The sequence below is a fragment of the Hypomesus nipponensis genome, chromosome 11, assembly GCF_054491055.1.
Source record: "Hypomesus nipponensis isolate SF chromosome 11, ASM5449105v1, whole genome shotgun sequence".
NCBI classification, from domain to species: domain Eukaryota; kingdom Metazoa; phylum Chordata; class Actinopteri; order Osmeriformes; family Osmeridae; genus Hypomesus; species Hypomesus nipponensis.
The window spans coordinates 914770-935000 of record NC_140371.1 but is presented as its reverse complement, the minus strand read 5'-3'; the positions used below and the strand labels follow the sequence as shown (position 1 = coordinate 935000).

The 20231-nt window shown below is 48.9% G+C and overlaps 1 protein-coding gene and 1 pseudogene across 1 annotated transcript in view; both read left to right on the top strand.

The window, feature by feature from the left end:
• LOC146267632 (neurexin-1a-like) overlaps positions 1-20231 on the top strand; it is a 195087-nt gene that overhangs the window by 110508 nt on the left and 64348 nt on the right. The window contains exon 17 of the mRNA XM_084709264.1: positions 19080-19261. Coding sequence (XP_084565390.1) covers positions 19080-19261 — 182 coding nt within the window. The remainder of the gene's footprint in view (positions 1-19079; positions 19262-20231) is intronic.
• Positions 2728-5467, top strand: LOC146267633 (uncharacterized; annotated as a pseudogene).

Here is a 20231-nt window from a genome sequence, read left to right as displayed (position 1 = left end):
TCCATGACTTTCATTTGTGAAGCTGTTATGTTGCTAGGACTTTTATTGTGAAGCTCTTGCGTTACCAGGGCTCCTATTGTGATATTGTGCATGGCAGGAGGTGGAAGCAGCTTGTTGTTGTGGGCAGACCTGCTGAGAGGTAGACAGTCCTGCTGTGTGTCCCAGTATGGGACCTGCCTCAGGGGGCAGCGCTGGGAGGGAGGGAGGGAGGGAGGGAGGGAGGGAGGGAGGGAGGGAGGGAGGGAGGGAGGGAGGGAGGGAGGGAGGGAGGGAGGGAGGGAGGGAGGGAGGGAGGGAGGGAGGGAGGGAGGGAGGGAGGGAGGGAGGGAGGGAGGGAGGGAGGGAGGGAACTTGTGTCTTTTAAATGCAGCTCAGTGAAACTAATGAATGGTTATTGAGGATTTGGTGTTCAGTGAGATCTGAATGCTTGGCCAAGCTCTGAAGCTGCCATTTTGTCTACAGAGAACATACACACATACTCTCACACAACACACACACACACAACCCTCATTATGGGAACTTCCTGTGTGGTTCTTCCTGTGTGTCCACCCTTGTCCTGACCCAATTACTCTCTCACTGCTGATTGGCCCTGAGCTTGAAAACACTCTAAGGAGGTCTGTGTACCAGTGGGTGGATATGCGCACACACACACACAGTTGTATGATTGCACACACACATGCACACACACAGTTGTATGATTACACACAGACACACACACACACACACACAGTTGTATGATTGCACACAGACACACACACACACACACACGCACACAGTTGTATGATTGCACACAGACACACACACACACGCACACAGTTGTATGATTGCACACAGACACACACACACACACACAGTTGTATGATTGCACACACACACACACACACACAGTTGTATGATTGCACACACACACACACACACACACACACACAGTTGTATGATTGCACACAGACACACACACACACACACACAGTTGTATGATTGCACACACACACAGACACACACACACACTTCAACACTCGCAAGTCTGGCTCAGAAAGGGAGGATAAAAGGAAGGAGGGAAGGAGAGAGGGAAGGAGAGAGGGAGAGATGGCAGAGTTGTCACTTTACTAGGAAACGTCTCTGGGGGTGTCTGTCCTTGACCTGTTTAGAATGTCTCCTTCTCTGAAGAGGGGGGATTCCAGACAGATGCAGGATCCCCCAGCCTAGCCTGATCCCTTTATCCCTTCATCCCTTCCTTCCTTCCTCCCTCCCTCCTTCCCAGGGCTGTGTGGGGAGATAGGGAGCCAGCCACTGTGTGCTCCTGAACCCTCACCTCTATCCCTTTCACTGACACATTATCAACACACAACACAACAACACACACACACACACACACACACACACACATGTAACACTCAGTTTTTACTGGAGCAGGGGCTGCAGTGTGATGGGCTGTCAGAGGAGTGAAGAGGAAGTGACTGTTGCTGACCCCTCCTCTCCTCTCCCCTCCCTCCCATCCTCCTCTTCCTCCCTCTCTCCCCTCCTCCTCCCCTCCCCTCCTCCTCTCCTCCTCTCCCATCCCCTCCCATCCTCTCCTCCTCTCCCATTCCTTCCCATCCTCTCCTCCCTCCCATCCTCTCCTCCTCTTCCCTCCTCCCCTCCTCCTCTTCTCTTCTCCCTTTTCTAAATAATTCATCATTCAGTTATAAAATCACATTAGGAAAAGCTCATTTCAAACTGTTTTGTTCTTATTTTTGTTAAACTACTACTTGCGGGTGGCGATTTCTTTGTCTTTCAAGGATTGCTCCTCTATTATCTCAGCAGATGTCACAGAGACTCATAGGCTAGTGCCTACAATAATTGTTTTCTGTAATTCCTCAAAATCAAAATAAGAGTAAGTATGCTATATTTAGAGCATAGTATAAATAAGATTACATATATTTATAGCATAGGTATAGCCTACTTGATTTTTTGCCAAATCACCTACCAAATGACAAAAATAATTATATTGTGCATTTTCGTTTCATATATAGCCTAGCGTAAAAGGCATTTTTGTTGGCGCTTTGTGCGTAAATAATCACCAGTCTTGAAACCATTCAGACTCTGCGTTCCAGTGTGTTTAGATTGTATTTGATTTGTCTGATGCAGCAAACATGCTGAAGAATCTGTCAAAAAGTAGGTTCTGCCTTTTACAATGAACAGAGTTTCGGCCGCATTGAAACAAACTTCCAGGCGCCCTGTAAATCGTCTGCCCTCCCCCTTTCTCTGTCTCCCCTCCCTTCTCTTTCTTTTTCTCTCTCTCATTCTCTATCTCTATCTCCCCTCCCCTATCTCTATCTCTCTCCCTTCTCTCTCTCTTCTAAATTAATGAATTGCTAATTCAAATTACTTCTTTTAATGTGTTAATTCAAGATGTATTGGCATGACATCAGTAAAACTGTGCTAAAGAACAAATGATGAGTGCATGTCATTCTGGTCGAAGTTTACATGGTGCCGGGTCCACAGGTCAAAGAGGCCCAACGCATGCTCGCCGACCAGATTCTGAGTGTGGAGCGAGCAAACCCGGATTCCCTTGTTATTGTACTCTGCGACTTTAACAAAGGTAATCTCAGCCACAAACTCCCTAAATACAGACAATTCATCAAATGCCCAACCAGAGACACCAACACTCTGGATCACTGCTACACTACAGTCAGTAAAGCATACCATGCGGTTCCCCGAGCAGCACTGGGTCACTCAGACCACGCCATGGTCCACCTGATTCCTGCATACAGGCAGAAGCTTAAGCTCTGTAAGCCTGCTGTGAGGACATCGAAAGAGTGGACCAGTGAGGCTATGGAGGATCTGCGGGCGTGCTTGGACTGGACTGACTGGGACATGTTCGTGACTGCTACCAATAGTCTGGATGAGCTCACGGAGGCTGTGACATCATACATCAGCTTCTGTGAGGACTGCTGTATACCAACACGCACCAGGGTGAGCTTCAACAACGACAAGCCCTGGTTCTCAGGAGAGCTGAGAAGGTTGAGGTCAGAGAAGCAGCAAGCATTTAGGAGTGGGGATAGAGACAGATTTCAAGGAGTCGAAGAACAGCTTTAGCAAGGTGGTGAGAGAGGCTAAACGACTGTACTCAGAGAGACTGAAGCATCAATTCTCTGCTAACGACTCTGCTTCTGTCTGGAGAGGGCTCAGGCAGATCACCAACTACAAGCCCAGAGCCCAACATTCCACTAACGACTCCTGCCTAGCCAACGACCTGAATGAATTCTACTGCAGATTTGAAAGACAATTGGACAGTCCTGAACTACCCCTTCCCATCCATGTGGCCTCCCCCCTCCCACCTTCTACAGTGATGACTCTCTCCATTCAGGAGAGAGAAGTAAACAAACTGTTCAAGAGACAGAACCCCCGCAAAGCAGCTGGGCCGGACTCTGTCTCTCCAGCCACCCTCAAGAACTGCGCTGACCAGCTGTCTCCTGTGTTTACCTACATCTTCAACACCTCCCTGGAGACATGCCATGTGCCAGCCTGTTTCAAGTCCTCCACCATCATCCCTGTGCCCAAAAAGCCCAGGCCAACTGGATATAATGAATACAGACCCGTCGCCCTGACCTCTGTGGTAATTAAGTCTTTTGAGCGCCTGGTGCTGGCACACCTCAAATCCATCACAGTCCCCTTCCTGGACCCACTGCAGTTTGCCTACAGAGCCAACAGGTCGGTGGACGATGCAGTTAATATGGCCCTCCACTTCACCCTACAGCACTTGCGAGCGGGGCGTCGACGCTCGTGTAGGGCATTGTGGAAAGGCAAGCGGAGAGTTGAAAGTTGGATTTTCTCAACTGTATGTAAATGAGGAGCGAGAAAACGCTCACGTTGGCCAATCGGATTGGTTTCTTGTAACGTAGCAACCGTTGGTCATGGTAAACATTTTCTAGGTTTCAAGATGTAGGAGAAACTTATCGTATTTGTGTCTACACATCCAGTCTTGTTTTATACGCCTCTGTGCGATTAAAGAGATGTTAACAAAAAATATATACCTGGCGCAGGGTTGCCAAGGTTATTGGTGTCCCTGGTGTGTTAAATCCAGTTTCGTCACTCGTAGCTCTAACTTTCTTCTGTGCTAGCTGCATACTACAGTAGTCTAGCCCAGTGCCGGTTCTAGCACATTGGGCGCCCCGCCCCGGAAAATGCTGCACGGCAGTCTCAGCAAGCAGGGGTGCCTGCAGCAGCCTGAAGGGGGCGCCAGCAGGGGTGCCTGCAGCAGCCTGAAGGGGGCGCCAGCAGGGGTGCCTGCAGCAGCCTGAAGGGGGCGCCAGTATGCCAATTCCCCACAAAGTGAAATGATGGATGAGAGAAAACCGCACAGATTTTTTTTTTTAAATGCTTGTGCGCCCCCACGTGACATGACAAAATGCCGCCCCGGCGGCTGCCTGGTCCGCCCGTGCCTAAAACCACCCCTGGTCAAGCTAGTCTAGTTCACCTGGCACACGATTGACATTCAACGTTGAAATGCTGGTTGGCAGTCACTCGCTAGCCATACAGTAAATGTGTAGTGGCCGTAACCTACAGTTGCAAATGTTAGTGGAATTTTTTTTGAAGTGCTGTATAGCCTAGTTGACAAGATCATGCAACATCTAGTCAGCGTATCTGATTCCTTGCATCATGCAGTGTAAAAGCTGTATTTTGATTGAGACAGGAGCACCTATATTTACATCAATAATGATCGATATTGTAAGTACATGAACCCAAGTCTGCACACTTGTCCATGACACCGTTTTACAAAAACTACAACAGTGACCTTAGAGAACTACAACTCTGTATTAACTTGTCTAACACGCCTCGAGCGTGGTGCACTGTGGGAAGGCCAGCGGTGCAGAGCGGTAAACAGCGCTGTAGTGTGAACGCACCATTAGAGCAGGGATTTGTGCGCAAGCTGCCTCTAGGGGGTGCGCAAGAGGAAAAATGTACTGGTGGTCTACTGGTGTAAGAATTAATATTCATTATTATATGGCAACGACGGTATGAGCGTTCTGATTGGCTAATGGGTAGTTATGCCAGCCACGTATTGCCCTTCTCGCCGGTCTGATACGGATCCGTATTGCCCTCTGACATGATCTTCCAAATGAGTGATATTGATAGATATACACAGCCATGAGGATCACTTGTGTTGTTACTTTACTGTAAATTATAGCCATTTTAGCTGAGCCGTGTAGTCCGTTTTCTATTGAAACTTGAAGCTAGCAAGTAATTGGTTGCTACGCAAATCTCCATGGTAACGACCAGTCAGGAACCATGGCAGACAGCTGAGATGTCTGACTTAATCCCTCCCTCTCTCCCCCTCTCCTTCCCTGTCTCTTGCTTTAGATCTGCAATATTTTGATTAAGTAAGTTCCTAATGTCCCGTGTGTGGTGTCTTGACTGTGTGGTGTGGTAGCTCTCTAAACTAGAGGCAGTGTTTGTGATCACAGTGCTGCCTTGTCTGATTTAGAGGCAGTGTTTGTGATCACAGTGCTGCCTTGTCTGATTTAGAGGCAGTGTTTGTGATCACAGTGCTGCCTCGTCTGATTTAAAGGCAGTGTTTGTGATCACAGTGCTGTCTCATATGAGACTACCCCCATAAACACATATTTGATGATGCACTTAAGATATGAGGTTGTTTTTGTTGCACTGTACTTGTGCCTGGTAGCTTAGAGGTGGTTAAACTACAGACCATTCCTTGAAATACTATAGAACTCAACTCTGCACTTTTGATCCTTGATATTCTGCTATACTTCAATTGTATGTCACTTTGGATAAAATCCTCTGCTCAATGAACTGAAGATATCTGTGAAGGGATCTGCAGCTGTCATCCCTGCCTGCTGCAGTGTGCTGCTATGGCCCCTAGATGGCAGGGCTGTCTATAGCTGCAGTGTGCTGCTATGGCCCCTAGGTGGCAGTACTGTCTGTACACCTGCACAAGGTGCTCTACAACAGTGATGTCATTTCCCCAGAGACGGTCTCTCTCAGAAAATAATGCTGATTCAGTAATACATCTTCTATAATAATATTAATATAGTAATGCTGCTTCTTTTTATATATATATATATATATATACCTACCTACTATATTAGAATAATAATGCATATATATATATATATTTATATATGCATTATGTAGTGTCCTGCTCTGTCCAACACACCACACTGACTAAAATCAGCACAGAGAGAGAGAGAGAGAGAGAGAGAGAGAGAGAGGGGGGGGGGGGGGGAGGGGGAGAGGCAGAGAGAGAGGGGCAGAGAGAGAGGGGCAGAGAGAGAGGGGCAGAGAGAGAGGGGGAGAGAGAAAGAGGGGGAGAGAGGGTAAAAGAGGGCACTGAGTGAGAGAGAGATGGAAGTTTATTTGGAAACTCTGGGTCTGTGGAACCAGACTGCACCACTGCACTTCAACCCTAAATCTGTATATCCCCTCATCCCTTCATTCTATCTCATTTCCTCATCCCTTCATCCTCTCTCAAGCCAACCATCCATTCGTCCAACCATCTCTATCAATTTTTTCCATCCCTTCATATCCCCTCCATCCTCCTCCTCTCCTCCTCCCTCCATCCATCTCTCTTACCAGATACCACAAAAGCAGCGGTTCTGAAAAGAGGAGGGAGAGGAAGGAAAAGGAGGAGGAAGGAGGAAAGAGTGAGAGAGTAAAGGAGAGAGAAGGAGGGAAACTTGGAGGAGTGGGAGGAGGAAAGAGTGAGAGAGTAAAGGAGAGAGAAGGAGGGGAACCTGGAGGAGGAGAGAGAGGAGGAAAGAGTGAGAGAGTAAAGGAGAGAGAAGGAGGGCTGATGAAGCCTTCCGTATCTGAGCCTCTTCAGCTTCTTCCTCTGCATCACTCTCCAGCCTCTCTGATTGGTCATGCGCAGGTTGCTCATTTGCATAGCTCCGCTCCTTTCTGTTCAGGCTCCCTCTCCCTCTCTCCTCATCCTCTAGCGCACATCCCTCGGAGCAGCTCTGCCGAGGCTACCTGTGTCAGAGCGCGTGTGTGCGTCCTCGCCGCTGCCCCAGCAGCTGGGGTTACTGTGCGTCTGTCCTTTGGAAGGCGAGGAGCGCGCGGGCGTGTGTGTGTGAGTGTGTGTGTGTACTGGGAGTCTGGCAGAGCGCGGAGCATGTGTGTGGGGAGTCTCGTATCCCGGAGAGCGCGGGAAGGACCGTAATGTTGAACTGCTTCTCTCACTGAGCAGCTTCTCTAGCGGAGCAGCTTCTCTAGCGGAGCTTCGCTCGAGCCAGCCACGCTGCGACGAGCCAGCAGAAGCTACGAGTGCTGTAGCTGCTTGAGAAGAGGAAGTCTAATTCCTGGAAAAAAAATCTGTTGGAGTATTCTCTTTTTCCTGGGAAAAATCAGTTGGATTTGTTGAGCTCTGCACTGCTCAAGGAGAGAGAGAGAGGAACAGAGGGAGGAACAGAGAGAGGAACAGAGAGAGAGAGGAAAGTGTGGAAGGAGAATCGGAGCAGACTAGGATTTCTGCGCAGCGAGTGTGTCCTCATTTCTCCAGTCTTCTTCCTCCACCTCCTTCTTTCCGCGGGATGATTGATCACACTCCTCCACCTCCTCCATCGTTCCTCCTGTGGTAGCCCTCCGCACCACGTCAGGGAGCCTCCCCTCCCTCCCTCACTACCTCCCTCCGTGTAGGCCAGTGTGCCTCTGCTTGGTCCTGGGTCGGGGTGAAGCCATGGGCCACCTGCCTCTCTGATGCCCAGCCATCTCCCCTCCTCATCGGTCAGCCTGGGCACCATGTCTGGAGGCTGGAGGACACTTCTGTCTCCCTGGAGGCCCAGAGGAGAGCTGCTCCCCTGGGCTCGGCCGCTGCCCCGGGCTCCCCTGGCCCTCTGGATGTGTGTGCTGGGCCTGGCCCTGAGTGGGTGTGCTGGGGGCTTGGAGGGCCCCGAGGGCCACATCCACCTCGGCAGCAAGCGGCATCACGCTGTGCCTGTCGCCATCCTGCACTCCCCCTCCGCACTCAGGGCTGGACACAGTAAGTACTTTCTGCTAACCACTAGGAGGCTAGGAGACTAGGAGGTTAGGAGGGTAGAAGACTAGGAGGCTAGGAGACTAGGAGGCTAGGCCCTAACTGGTCCCTCCCTCCTTCCTCCTCTCTCCCTCCTCCTCTCTGAATGACCTCCATGAGTGTTTCTCCATCAATGTGTGCAAGGTCTTTTGAGTTTAGAAGCTTATACCCCACTGGTCCGATCAAACTAGTTTAGCTCTTTCCCTCCCTACCTCATCCCTCCATCCCTCACCCCTCCATCCTGCCTATGTCAGCAACTCATTCTGCCTCTCCTCCCCCAGATTAGCCGTCTCTCTTGCAGCTCCACTAGGTCAGATTAGGTGGGATTACAGACTGAGTGTCTCTCCTCTGACCCCTGGGAGTGCAGGAGAAAACACAGTCATCTGGTTCCTCTTCCTGGTTGTGGTTGTGGTAGGGCTGGAGTGGTTGTGGAAGGGCTGGGGTGGTTGTGGTAGGGCTGGGGTGGTTGTGGTAGGGCTGGAGTAGTTGTGGTAGGGCTGGAGTAGTTGTGGTAGGGCTGGGGTTGGTGCTGGGGCTGTGACTGTTGTGGTAGGGATGGGATGATTGGGCTGGGGCTGGGGCTGGGGCTGGGGCTGTTGTGGTAGGGATGGGATGATTGGGCTGGGGCTGGAGCCAGGGCTGGGGCTAGGGCTGAAGCTAGGGCTGGGGCTAGGGCTAGGGCTAGGGCTAGGGCTAGGGCTAGGGCTAGGGCTAGGGCTAGGGCTAGGGCTAGGGCTGGGGCTGGGGCTGTTCTGGTAGGGATGGGATGATTGGGCTGGGGCTGGGGCTGGGGCTGGGGCTGGGGCTGTGGCTGTTGTGGTAGGGATGGGATGATTGGGCTGGGGCTGGGGCTGGGGCTGTGGCTGTTGTGGTAGGGATGGGATGATTGGGCTGGGGCTGGGGCTGGGGCTGGGGCTGTTGTGGTAGGGATGGGATGATTGGGCTGGGGCTGGGGCTGGGGCTGGGGCTGGGGCTGTGGCTGTTGTGGTAGGGATGGGATGATTGGGCTGGGGCTGGAGCCAGGGCTGGGGCTAGGGCTGAAGCTAGGGCTGGGGCTAGGGCTAGGGCTGGGGCTGGGGCTGGGGCTGGGGCTGTTGTGGTAGGGATGGGATGATTGGGCTGGGGCTGGGGCTAGGGCTGGGGCTGGGTAGTGCAGCTCACAGCCAGGTGTCTCTACACTTCCTGCAGCTCTCAATGATCCTGAGAAGATGTTAGCTGATTGGGCAAAGGTGCTGAGGAAATTGCTGCTGGTTCGAACTGACATGGGGAACCAGTAATAAGGATTTCAGCTCAGCAATGACTCAATGCATTCACTGTCAGACCTCAGACACCACTAACATACCACTGTCAGGTAGATGTCTATCTGAAAACAAATGGACAACAACTTAAAAAAACAACCTGAGCCTTGCAAAATGTTCGAACTACAAACATCATACAAATGGGCTCCCGACAGTGATGACATTTTGAAAAATATCTTAACTTCTCCTAAAATTACCAGCATAATTCATTAATTCACAAATTCCAAACAAATCAATCTTGAATAAATTGGCCTGTAACAGAAAGTCTTACTATTTTTCACAAATCAGCCAATAAAGCAGATCTTAATAAAAACATTTATAAGACAAAACAGAAACCCAAAAGTGATGAATGGTTTGATGAAGACTGTAAAATTGCAGAAAATAAATATATATCTAATCAAAAACACCATCAACCACAAAACACAGACCGGCGTCAGAAATATGCCGAAACACTGAGAGAATACAAACGAACTCTAAAGCAAAAACAGATACAAGATAAATTACGAATACTTGAAACAACCATCAAGAACAATCAGGACCCACTTGATCACCAAATTACAATAAAAGAACTAGAAGACAACATAAAAAAATAATACCAGGAAAAGCCAGCCGTCCTGGCAGTATCAGAACAGAGATGCTTATAAACAGCAGAGCTGCAGCAGGCCCTGCTTAATATGTTCCACCTGGTCCTTGAAGCGGGCTGCTTCCCTGCGATCTGGAGTCAGGGGTTTATTTCCCCAATATTTCAGTGGAGACAAATTGGACCCAAATAACTACCGAGGCATCTGTGTGAGTAGCAACACGGGGAAGGTTTTCTGCAGCATTATCAATTCCCAAATTGACAATAAATGAACAAACGTATTCACTCAAGGGCAAGGGGTTCGCTAGGGATGCAACAATATCCAATGCTCTTAAATGTCTTCATTGATGAACTTGTGGTATTGTTGGAACAATCTGCAGCCCCTGGCCTCAACCTAAATAACAGGGAAGTCAAATTCCTGCTCTATGCAGATGACCTAGTGCTGTTGTCACCCACAGAACAGGGTTTACAGCAGCATCTGGATCTGCTAAAGCAATACTGTCAGAACTGGGCCCTGACAGTACACTGTAAAAAGTCTAAATAATGATCTTCCAGAAAAAGCCCAGATCTCAGGAAAACAAACATATATTCACTTTAGGAAACACCACACTAGAGCACACCCTGTCCTATGACTACCTGGGGATCCAAATCAGTGCCTCTGGAAACTTTGGACTGGCAGTGAATGCGCTAAAGGAGAAGGCCTCTTGAGCCTTTTTTGCAATTCGAAGAAAATTCCATAAAATAGACATACCAATCAGGATATGGACTAAAATATTTGATAGCATAATAGCACCAATAGCTACATGGAAGTGAGGTATGGGGTCCACTCAGTCAGCATGACTACACTAGATGGGACAAGCACCCAATAGAGGCCCTGCATGCTGAATTCTGTAGAATCATATTGAACATACAAAGGAAAACACCCACCAATGCATACAGAGCAGAATTAGGCTGATATCCATTAATTATAAACATCAGAAAAAAACACTAAAATTCTGGATGCATCTCAAATCAAGTCCCCAAAATACACTACAATTTGAAGCACTGCAAACCCAAGAACTGAACCCCCAAAAGAGTCCTTTCAGCCAACCAACACCTAACACTGCCCCATCTCAGATCAGCACTGCTTCACAATCACCAATCAGAGAAACCAAATTGTTCAACAAACCAAAAAGGCCTATCTGGAACATTGGAACAACCAAAACAAAAACAAAACAAACAAAGTTGCTATTGGGCCCTAAACAGGGATTATGAATTGACTAAATATCTTTATACTGTCAAAGATATAAAACAGAGACAGATCCTGACCAAGTACAGGATCAGTGACCACAGTCTAGCCATTGAAAAAGGCAGACACAAAAAAACCTGGTTACCAAAAGAATCCAGAGTATGTGGTCACTGTACAACAGGTGAGGTAGAGACAGAGATGCACTTTCTACTACGCTGCCAACATGACAGAAATACCAGGCAGCATTACTTAATACATTTGAAACCCTTATACCATTGTTCACCACACTGTCTGATGATGAAAAGATGAAAGTACTCTTGGGGGAGGGACACACAGCCCCCCTATCTGGATTGTGTTGTCACTGTGTCTTACAAATTATTATTTTCTGTCCTTAACTCTATTATGACTGGTGTTATTACTGTGTAGTTGTGCTAACTGTGGCATATTTGTTGGCACTTTTGTTCATTTGAGCGTTTTGTTGTTGCCACATACTCCAAACAATACTGGCTGTCGTTCCTTATGTTGTTTTTCACTGGTATTGTTGATGTATAGTTATCTGTTGTTGTGCCTCTAGCTTTGGCAATATGGTTGTAGTGACTGTCATGCTACTAAAGTTGAATTGAATTGACAGACACAAACACAGACAGAGAGAGACAGACTGAGACAGACAGACACACACACACAGACAGACAGACAGCGGAGAGAGAGAGAGAGACAGAGAGACAGACAAACAGACCGACCGACCCAGCGGAGCAAGTGTTTCTCACGGACCAGGGTCACATGACTCAATGAGCTCAACTCCCATGAGGGGAGTGGCGGGAGGGGCGGGAGGGGTGGGAAGGGAGGGGGTGAGGTAGCAGATAAAGCTGAGTTAAACCACCCTGGAGAGCATGCTCTCTCAACACTGGGGCAGAGCTGGACACAAACACACACACGTACACATACACACACTCACACACGTACACAAACAGGCTCACACACGTACACACATACACAATCTTACACACACTCACACAAACAGACACATGCGCACACACTCTCTCACTCATTCTAGGTACCATACCTGCCACCTGTGATTAATGCATTGTCAGACAGCAAGGATGGGAGATGAAGTCTACTGAAGATATTGTCTGAATATAAGAGCTGGTGAAGGCGGGTTAAAGGGTGCCCAGCCCTCTGGGAGACGCACACAGGTCTGAAGTCTGAAGGAATTGCAGGGTGACACACTCTATCCCCTCCATCTCTTCCCCTCCATCTCTTCTCCTCCATCTCTTCCCCTCCATCTCTTCCCCTCCATCTCTTCCCCTCCATCTCTACCCCTCCATCTCTTCCCCTCCATCTCTTCCCCTCCATCTCTTCCCCTCCATCTCTTCCCCTCCATCTCTTCCCCTCCATCTCTTCCCCTCCATCTCTACCCCTCTATCTCTTCTTCTCCATCTCTTCTCCTCCATCTCTTCTCCTCCATCTCTTCCCCTCCATATCTACTCCTCCATCTTTTCCCCTCCATATCTACTCCTCCATCTCTTCCCCTCCATCTCTACTCCTCCATCTCTTCCCTCCATCTCTACTCCATCTCTTGCCCTCCATCTCTACTCCTCTATCTCTTCTCCTCCATCTTTATCCCTCCATCTCTTCCCCCTCCATCTCTTCCCCCCATCTCTTCCCCTCCATCTCTACTCCTCCATCTCTACTCCTCCATCTCTTGCCTTCCATCTCTACTCCATCCCCACCCCTCTATCTCTACCCCTCCATCTCTATCCCTCCATCTCTTCTCCTCCATCTCTTCCCCTCCATCTCTTCTCCTCCATCTCTATCCCTCCATCTCTTCCCCTCCATCTCTTCCCCTCCATCTCTACCCCTCTATCTCTACCCCTCCATCTCTACTCCTCCATCTCTTCCCCTCCATCTCTACTCCATCTCTTCTCCTCCATCTCTATCCCTCCATATCTACTCCTCCATCTTTTCCCCTCCATCTCTTCCCCTCCATCTCTACTCCTCCATCTCTTCCCCTCCATCTCTATCCCTCCATCTCTATCCCTCCATCTCTACTCCTCCATCTCTTCCCCTCCATCTCTTCTCCTCCATCTCTTCCCCTCCATCTCTTCTCCTCCATCTTTACTCCCCCATCTTTACACCTTTATGTTGCTCTATCTCCTCTACAGCAGTATTCTGGCTCTGCAGACCGCGCAGCTAATCTTCCTAACAGGATTGTGGGGAATTTTTACCGTCCTGGCTGCTCCTTCCCTTATTGTGCACCCATTAGACTGTGTGTGTCTGTGTGTATGCTTGTTTGTGCGCACATGCACGCGCGCGGGATTGCTGGCAAAGATCGATAAAGACCCACGTTTCCTCCTCCTCTCCTGAAAAGTAATGCTAATGTTAGCATATGGTGTGGCTCGTACCCACACACGCACTGTGTGTGTGCGTTCGTGTGTGCGTTCGTGTGTGTGTGTGTGTGTGTGTGTGTGTGTGTGTGTGTGTGTGTGAGTATATATTAATATGAATCACTAAGGCACAGCGGTGCATAACAGCAACTCCTCTCATACCTCACTGCACAGCCATGTGCAACATAAAACACACACGCACACACAGACACACACACACACGGACACACACACAAGCACACACATACACACACACAAGCACGCGTTCCCTGATAGTAGAATGCATTTCCTCTCCTTGATCTTTAGCAGATTTCTTTTCATTTTTTTGCTGCAGTTTCCTTAAGCTATGCAGCTAATTAAATAGTATGGCAGCGTTTAGAAAAGGCTTAGTTACAAAGTGAGCCAAAGCAGGCGAAAGGGAAACCAGATATTTAATCCTCCAATTAAGGCCAAGACATTCTGGATGTCCCCAAGGCCATGGATTACACACAACCAGAACCAACACACACACAACCCAGTCCCCAACAGATGACACAAATCACACACACACACACTAAACCCCGCTAGACAGTGACTACATATAAATACATCATGCTAACATGCAGGGACACATGCTGAGGTGAAAGGTTGCTGTCTTCAGGGCAGGTATGAACACACACACACACTTCTCTCTCTCCCTCTCTCTTACACACACACACACTTCTCTCTCTCCCTCTCTCTTACACACACACACACACACTTCTCTCTCCCTCTCTCTTACACACACATACACACACTCTTTATGCCTTTCTCTTGCACACATACTCTCTCTCTCTGCCTCTCTTACACACACACACACACACTCACTCTCTCTCTGCCTCTCTTACACACACACACACACACACACACACTCTCTCTCTCTCTCTCTGCCTCTCCCTTATACACACATTCTCACACAATCGCTGTAGGTCTCTCTTTTACATACACACAGACTTTATTTCTCTTTCTCTCTCACATACATACACAATTTCTGTCTCTCCCACACATACACACACACACTCTCTCTGTCACACACACTTTCACATACACACTCACACAAATTCTCTCACTTTCATACACACATAGAAAGTGGTACAGATTAAGTGGAGAGAGAGTGGTAGAGAGAAATGTAGAAACAGAGGAGGTAGAGAGAAAAGACTGGCAGGTAGGCGGACGGCCTAACAAAAGAAATAGAAAGAAAGACAGAAAGTGTCTCTTGTGCCTCTCTAGGCTGTCTAATCTGTGTAGCACACACTCTCTCTGTCTCTCTAAGACATACACACACTCTCTCTGTCTCTCTAAGACATACACACACTCTCTCTGTCTCTCTAAGACATACACACACTCTCTCTGTCTCTCTAAGACATACACACACTCTCTCTGTCTCTCTAAGACATACACACACTCTCTCTGTCTCTCTAAGACATACACACACTCTCTCTGTCTCTCTAAGACATACACACACTCTGTCTCTCTAAGACATACACACACTCTCTCTGTCTCTCTAAGACATACTCACACTCTCTCTGTCTCTCTAAGACATACACACACACATGAACACATGCATCAACACACACACACTCTTTCACATATCAAGGTATTTTTATATTATCTTAATGAGTGATGATACTGGCAGATACTGGGACGTCTATGTGGTCAGTGTGATACTGGGAGGCCTTTTAGTCAGTAGACTCGTGTTATCAGAGTCAGTAGACTAGAGTTATCAGAGTCAGTAGACTAGAGTTATCAGAGTCAGGACACTAGAGTTATCAGAGTCAGTATATTTGTGTTATCAGAGTCAATAGACTAGGGTTTTCAGAGTCAGTACACTAGAGTTATCAGAGTCAGTACACTAGAGTTATCAGAGTCAATAGACTAGGGTTTTCAGAGTCAGTATATTAGTGTTATCAGAGTCAATAGACTAGGGTTTTCAGAGTCAGTACACTAGAGTTATCAGAGTCAGTACACTAGAGTTATCAGAGTCAGTATATTAGTGTTATCAGAGTCAATAGACTAGGGTTTTCAGAGTCAGTACACTAGAGTTATCAGAGTCAGTATATTAGTGTTATCAGAGTCTATAGACTAGGGTTTTCAGAGTCAGGAGACTAGAGACCAACTTAATCTAAACCTCTCCTTAGAAAACCAACGCCAGTCACAGACATGAGAAACAACAAATCCACTATTTTACAAATGTTGGATGTGGGCTGCGACTGTTGGAAGAGAGGGGAGAGGGATGAAGAAGGAATGAAGCGAATGATGATGAGACGGTAAAGGAGAATCTGTCTCTACCGCTGTGAGAGTAGTTTGTGTTCAGAGAAAGAGAGAGAGTGGCAAAGGAGACAGTGTACTGCTGTGTGTGTGAGAGTGTGTGTGTGAGAGAGAGAGAAAGACAGACAGACACAGACAGACAGACAGAGAGAGAGAGAGGGGGCTAGGAGCTGCAGCTGGCCTGGGGGGGGAGAGGAGGGGAGGGAGGGACACTGTGCTCTCTGTCAGAGGCATGGAGGAGCAGAGAGAAGGGTGCAAGGAGGGAGGGAGAGGAATGGAGGAGGAGACAGACTCTCTACCCCTCTCTCTTCCAACCCTCCTCCTAACCGTCTCTCTTACATTTACATGTAGTCATTTAGCAGACACTCTTATCCAGAGCGACTTACAGTAAGTACAGGGACATTCCCCCCGAGGCAAGTAGGGTGAAGTGCCTTTCCCAAGGACACAACGTCATTTGGCACAGCAGGGAATCGATCCAGCAACCTTCTGATTACTAGCCCGACTCCCTCACCGTTCAGCCATCTGACTCCCTCTCTCTTCCATTGATCTGGCCACCCCCCTCACACAGTGTGTAACAGGAGTAAACTGTTGCAGTGTCTGATAGACACAGACCATAATGATCCATAAGCAAGAGAGGGAGGACCTCTAGGTAACCAGGTTCATCTGTTGTTAGTGACAGACAGATGTTGGCAAGCAGACAGACATTATATAAACAAGCTGTAATCAAAGATCCACAGTAGAGACAATTGAAACAGATCCCTCCCGTCATCTCTGATACATAATTAGGATTGAATTCCTGTATTTCCCGGAAGACAAGGTAACACTAGGCCTATTTATCTCTGTGTGTGTGTGTGTGTGTGGGGGGGGGTGGGGGGTGGGGGGGGCTTGTGACATGACTCTAGGACAAACAAATGAGAGAGAGAGAGAGAGAGAGAGAGAGAGAGAGAGAGAGAGAGAGAGAGAGAGAGAGAGAGAGAGAGAGAGAGAGAGAGAGAGAGAGAGAGAGAGAGAGAGAGAGAGAGAGAGAGAGAGAGAGAGAGAGAGAGAGAGAGAGAGAGAGAGAGAGAGAGAGAGAGAGAGAGAGAGAGAGAGAGAGAGAGAGAGAGAGAGAGAGAGAGAGAGAGAGAGAGAGAGCTTATTGGGTAGTCAAAACTGCCAGGTGGCCACCAGTTACAGACATTTTTGATTTAACTTACACACATTGAAGCAAAAACTCCATCTTTCACTCCAGCTTACAATATGAAAACTCAATGCATAACCTTGCCATGACCAGCCCCAGCAACACTGCCTTAGTATCAAGAGACCCTTCTCTTCTGTGTCTTCACATGTCCAACTGTGCCCGCTCACATACATCATGTTGAAGATATGATGTCTTCAACTGGTCCAACTGTGCCCACTCACATACATCATGTTGAAGATATCATGTCTTCAACTGGTCCAACTGTGCCCACTCACATACATCATGTTGAAGATATGATGTCTTCAACTGGTCCAACTGTGCCCACTCACATACATCATGTTGAAGATATCATGTCTTCAACTGGTCCAACTGTGCCCGCTCACATACATCATGTTGAAGATATGATGTCTTCAACTGGTCCAACTGTGCCCGCTCACATACATCATGTTGAAGATATGATGTCTTCAACTGGTCCAACTGTGCCCGCTCACATACATCATGTTGAAGATATGATGTCTTCAACTGGTCCAACTGTGCCCACTCACATACATCATGTTGAAGATATCATGTCTTCAACTGGTCCAACTGTGCCCACTCACATACATCATGTTGAAGATATGATGTCTTCAACTGGTCCAACTGTGCCCGCTCACATACATCATGTTGAAGATATGATGTCTTCAACTGGTCCAACTGTGCCCACTCACATAAATCATGTTGAAGATATCATGTCTTCAACTGGGTACCTGGGTCCCTCAAAAAACAGTGACAAGTAAAACCTGAGAGAAAGGTCTGAGGGATGGGGAGATGGAGGGATGGGGAGATGGAGGGATGGGGAGATGGAGGGATGGGGAGATGGAGGGATGGGGAGATGGAGGGATGGGGAGATGGAGGGATGGGGAGATGGAGGGATGGGGAGATGGAGGGATGGGGAGATGGAGGGATGGAGGGATGATGCCTGGTTGAGATGTTCAGATGGTCCCTGGTGGTTGTGGTTGGAACTACAGTCTGACTGATTAATATGTCTGTTCTGTATGTCTGCCACACTGCCTGCAGGTCTGAATATGTAGTCTCTCTCCCTCTCTATCTCTCCCTCCCTCCTTCTCTCCCTCCCTTCCTCTCTCTCTCTCACACGTACATTTGTTCAGACAGAATGTGAAAAATGAATGGTGTTAATAAAGCTGTTCTAATTGGAATGAAATGAGCTCTGATTTGAGTGAAATGACTCTGAAATGACAAATTGCTGAAAAACCCCCTACTACACACACACACAAACACACACATACCCTACAGCCTCAAACACATCCTCCCCTCTTTTCCCCCCTCCTTCCCTCTTCTCCTCTTCACCCCTCTTCTCCCCCTCCTCCTCTTCTCCCCTCTCCTCCCCCTCCTCCCCTCCTCCCTTCCTCTCCTTTTCTCCCCCCTCCTCATCTTCTCCCCTCTCTTCCCCCCTCCTCCCCTCTTCCCTTCCTCCCTTCTTCTCTCCCCTCCTCCCCTCTTCTCCCCCGTCCTCCCCTCTTTTCCCCTCTTCTCCCCCTCCTCCCTCTTCTCCCCCTTCTCCCCTCTTCTCCACCTCCTGCCCTCTTCTCCCCCTCCTCCCCTCTTCTCCCCCTCCTCCCCTCTTCTCCCCTCTTTCCCCCTCCTCCCCTCTTTTCCCCCTCCTCCCCTCTTCTCCCCCTCCTCCCCTCTTCTCCCTCTTTTCCCCCTCCTCCCCTCTTCTCCCCCTCCTCCCCTCTTCTCCCCTCTTTTCCCCCTCCTCCCCTCTTTTCCCCCTCCTCCCCTCTTCTCCCCCTCCTCCCCTCTTCTCCCCTCTTTTCCCCCTCCTCCCCTCTTCTCCCCCTCCTCCCCTCTTCTCCCCTCTTTTCCCCCTCCTCCCCTCTTCTCCCCCTCCTCCCCTCTTCTCCCCCTTCTCCACTCTTCTCCCTCTTCTCCCCTCTTTTCCCCCTCCTCCCCTCTTCTCCCCCTCCTCCCCTCTACTCCCTCTTCTCCCCCTCTCCTTACAGTGTCAGCAAAGCTGTTCTACTGTAAGCTCTGCTACCCTGAGGAGTTGGGGGAGACACACACAAACTTCCACAGAGAGCTAACTGAAGTATGTTCCTGTGTCTGCAGCTGGAACCACGTACATATTTGGTCGTGAGGGTGGTCTGATCACCTACACCTGGCCCCCTAACGACCGTCCCAGCACGCGGGCGGACAGACTGGCGGTGGGCTTCAGCACACAGCTGAAGGAGGCCCTGCTGGTGAGGGTGGACAGCTCCTCTGGCCTGGGAGACTACCTCAAGCTGCACATCGTAAGACCCCCACACACACACACACACTCACACACACTCACTCACACACACTCACACACACACACACACTCACACACACACACACACACACACTCTCCCACACACTCACACACACACACTCTCACACACACAAATACACACTCACACATCCCAGCTGAACAAACTGTGACAGAGGTGCCCTGTCCGCAGGACCTGCAGAGTGAGTCATTCACACACACACGCACACACACACTCACACACACACTCACACATGGACACACACTCACACAGGGTCTGTAAGGAGTGCAGGAGACACCTGCATCCCTAACCCTACCTCAGGGGAGAGCAGGTCTGTCCAACAGCATAACAGCACTCTCACGCTAACACACACACATTCACACACACACACACACACACACTCACACACTCACTCACACACACACACACACACACACACACACACACACACACACACACACACACACTCACTCACACACTCACACACACACTCACACACTCACACATGCATGCACGCAGCTGACCTGATGTAATGTACCAGAGCAGCTGCTAAGTTGAAGATAGAAGTTAGACCGTGTAGTCCACAGCAGTTAGACCATGTAGACCACAGCAGTTAGACCGTGTAGACTACAGCAGTTAGACCGTGTAGACCACAGCAGTTAGACCGTGTAGACCACAGCAGTTAGACCGTGTAGACCACAGCAGTTAGACCGTGTAGACCACAGCAGTTAGACCGTGTAGACCACAGCAGTTAGACCGTGTAGTCCACAGCAGTTAGACCGTGTAGACCACAGCAGTTAGACCGTGTAGACCACAGCAGTTAGACCGTGTAGACCACGGCAGTTAGACCGTGTAGACTACAGCAGTTAGACCGTGTAGACCAGTGTTTCCTCTAGGATTTTTTTTAGGAGTGGGGGCAGGTCTGTCCGACCTGCCAATTAATAATTGATGTAACAACTTATTGTAAATGGTC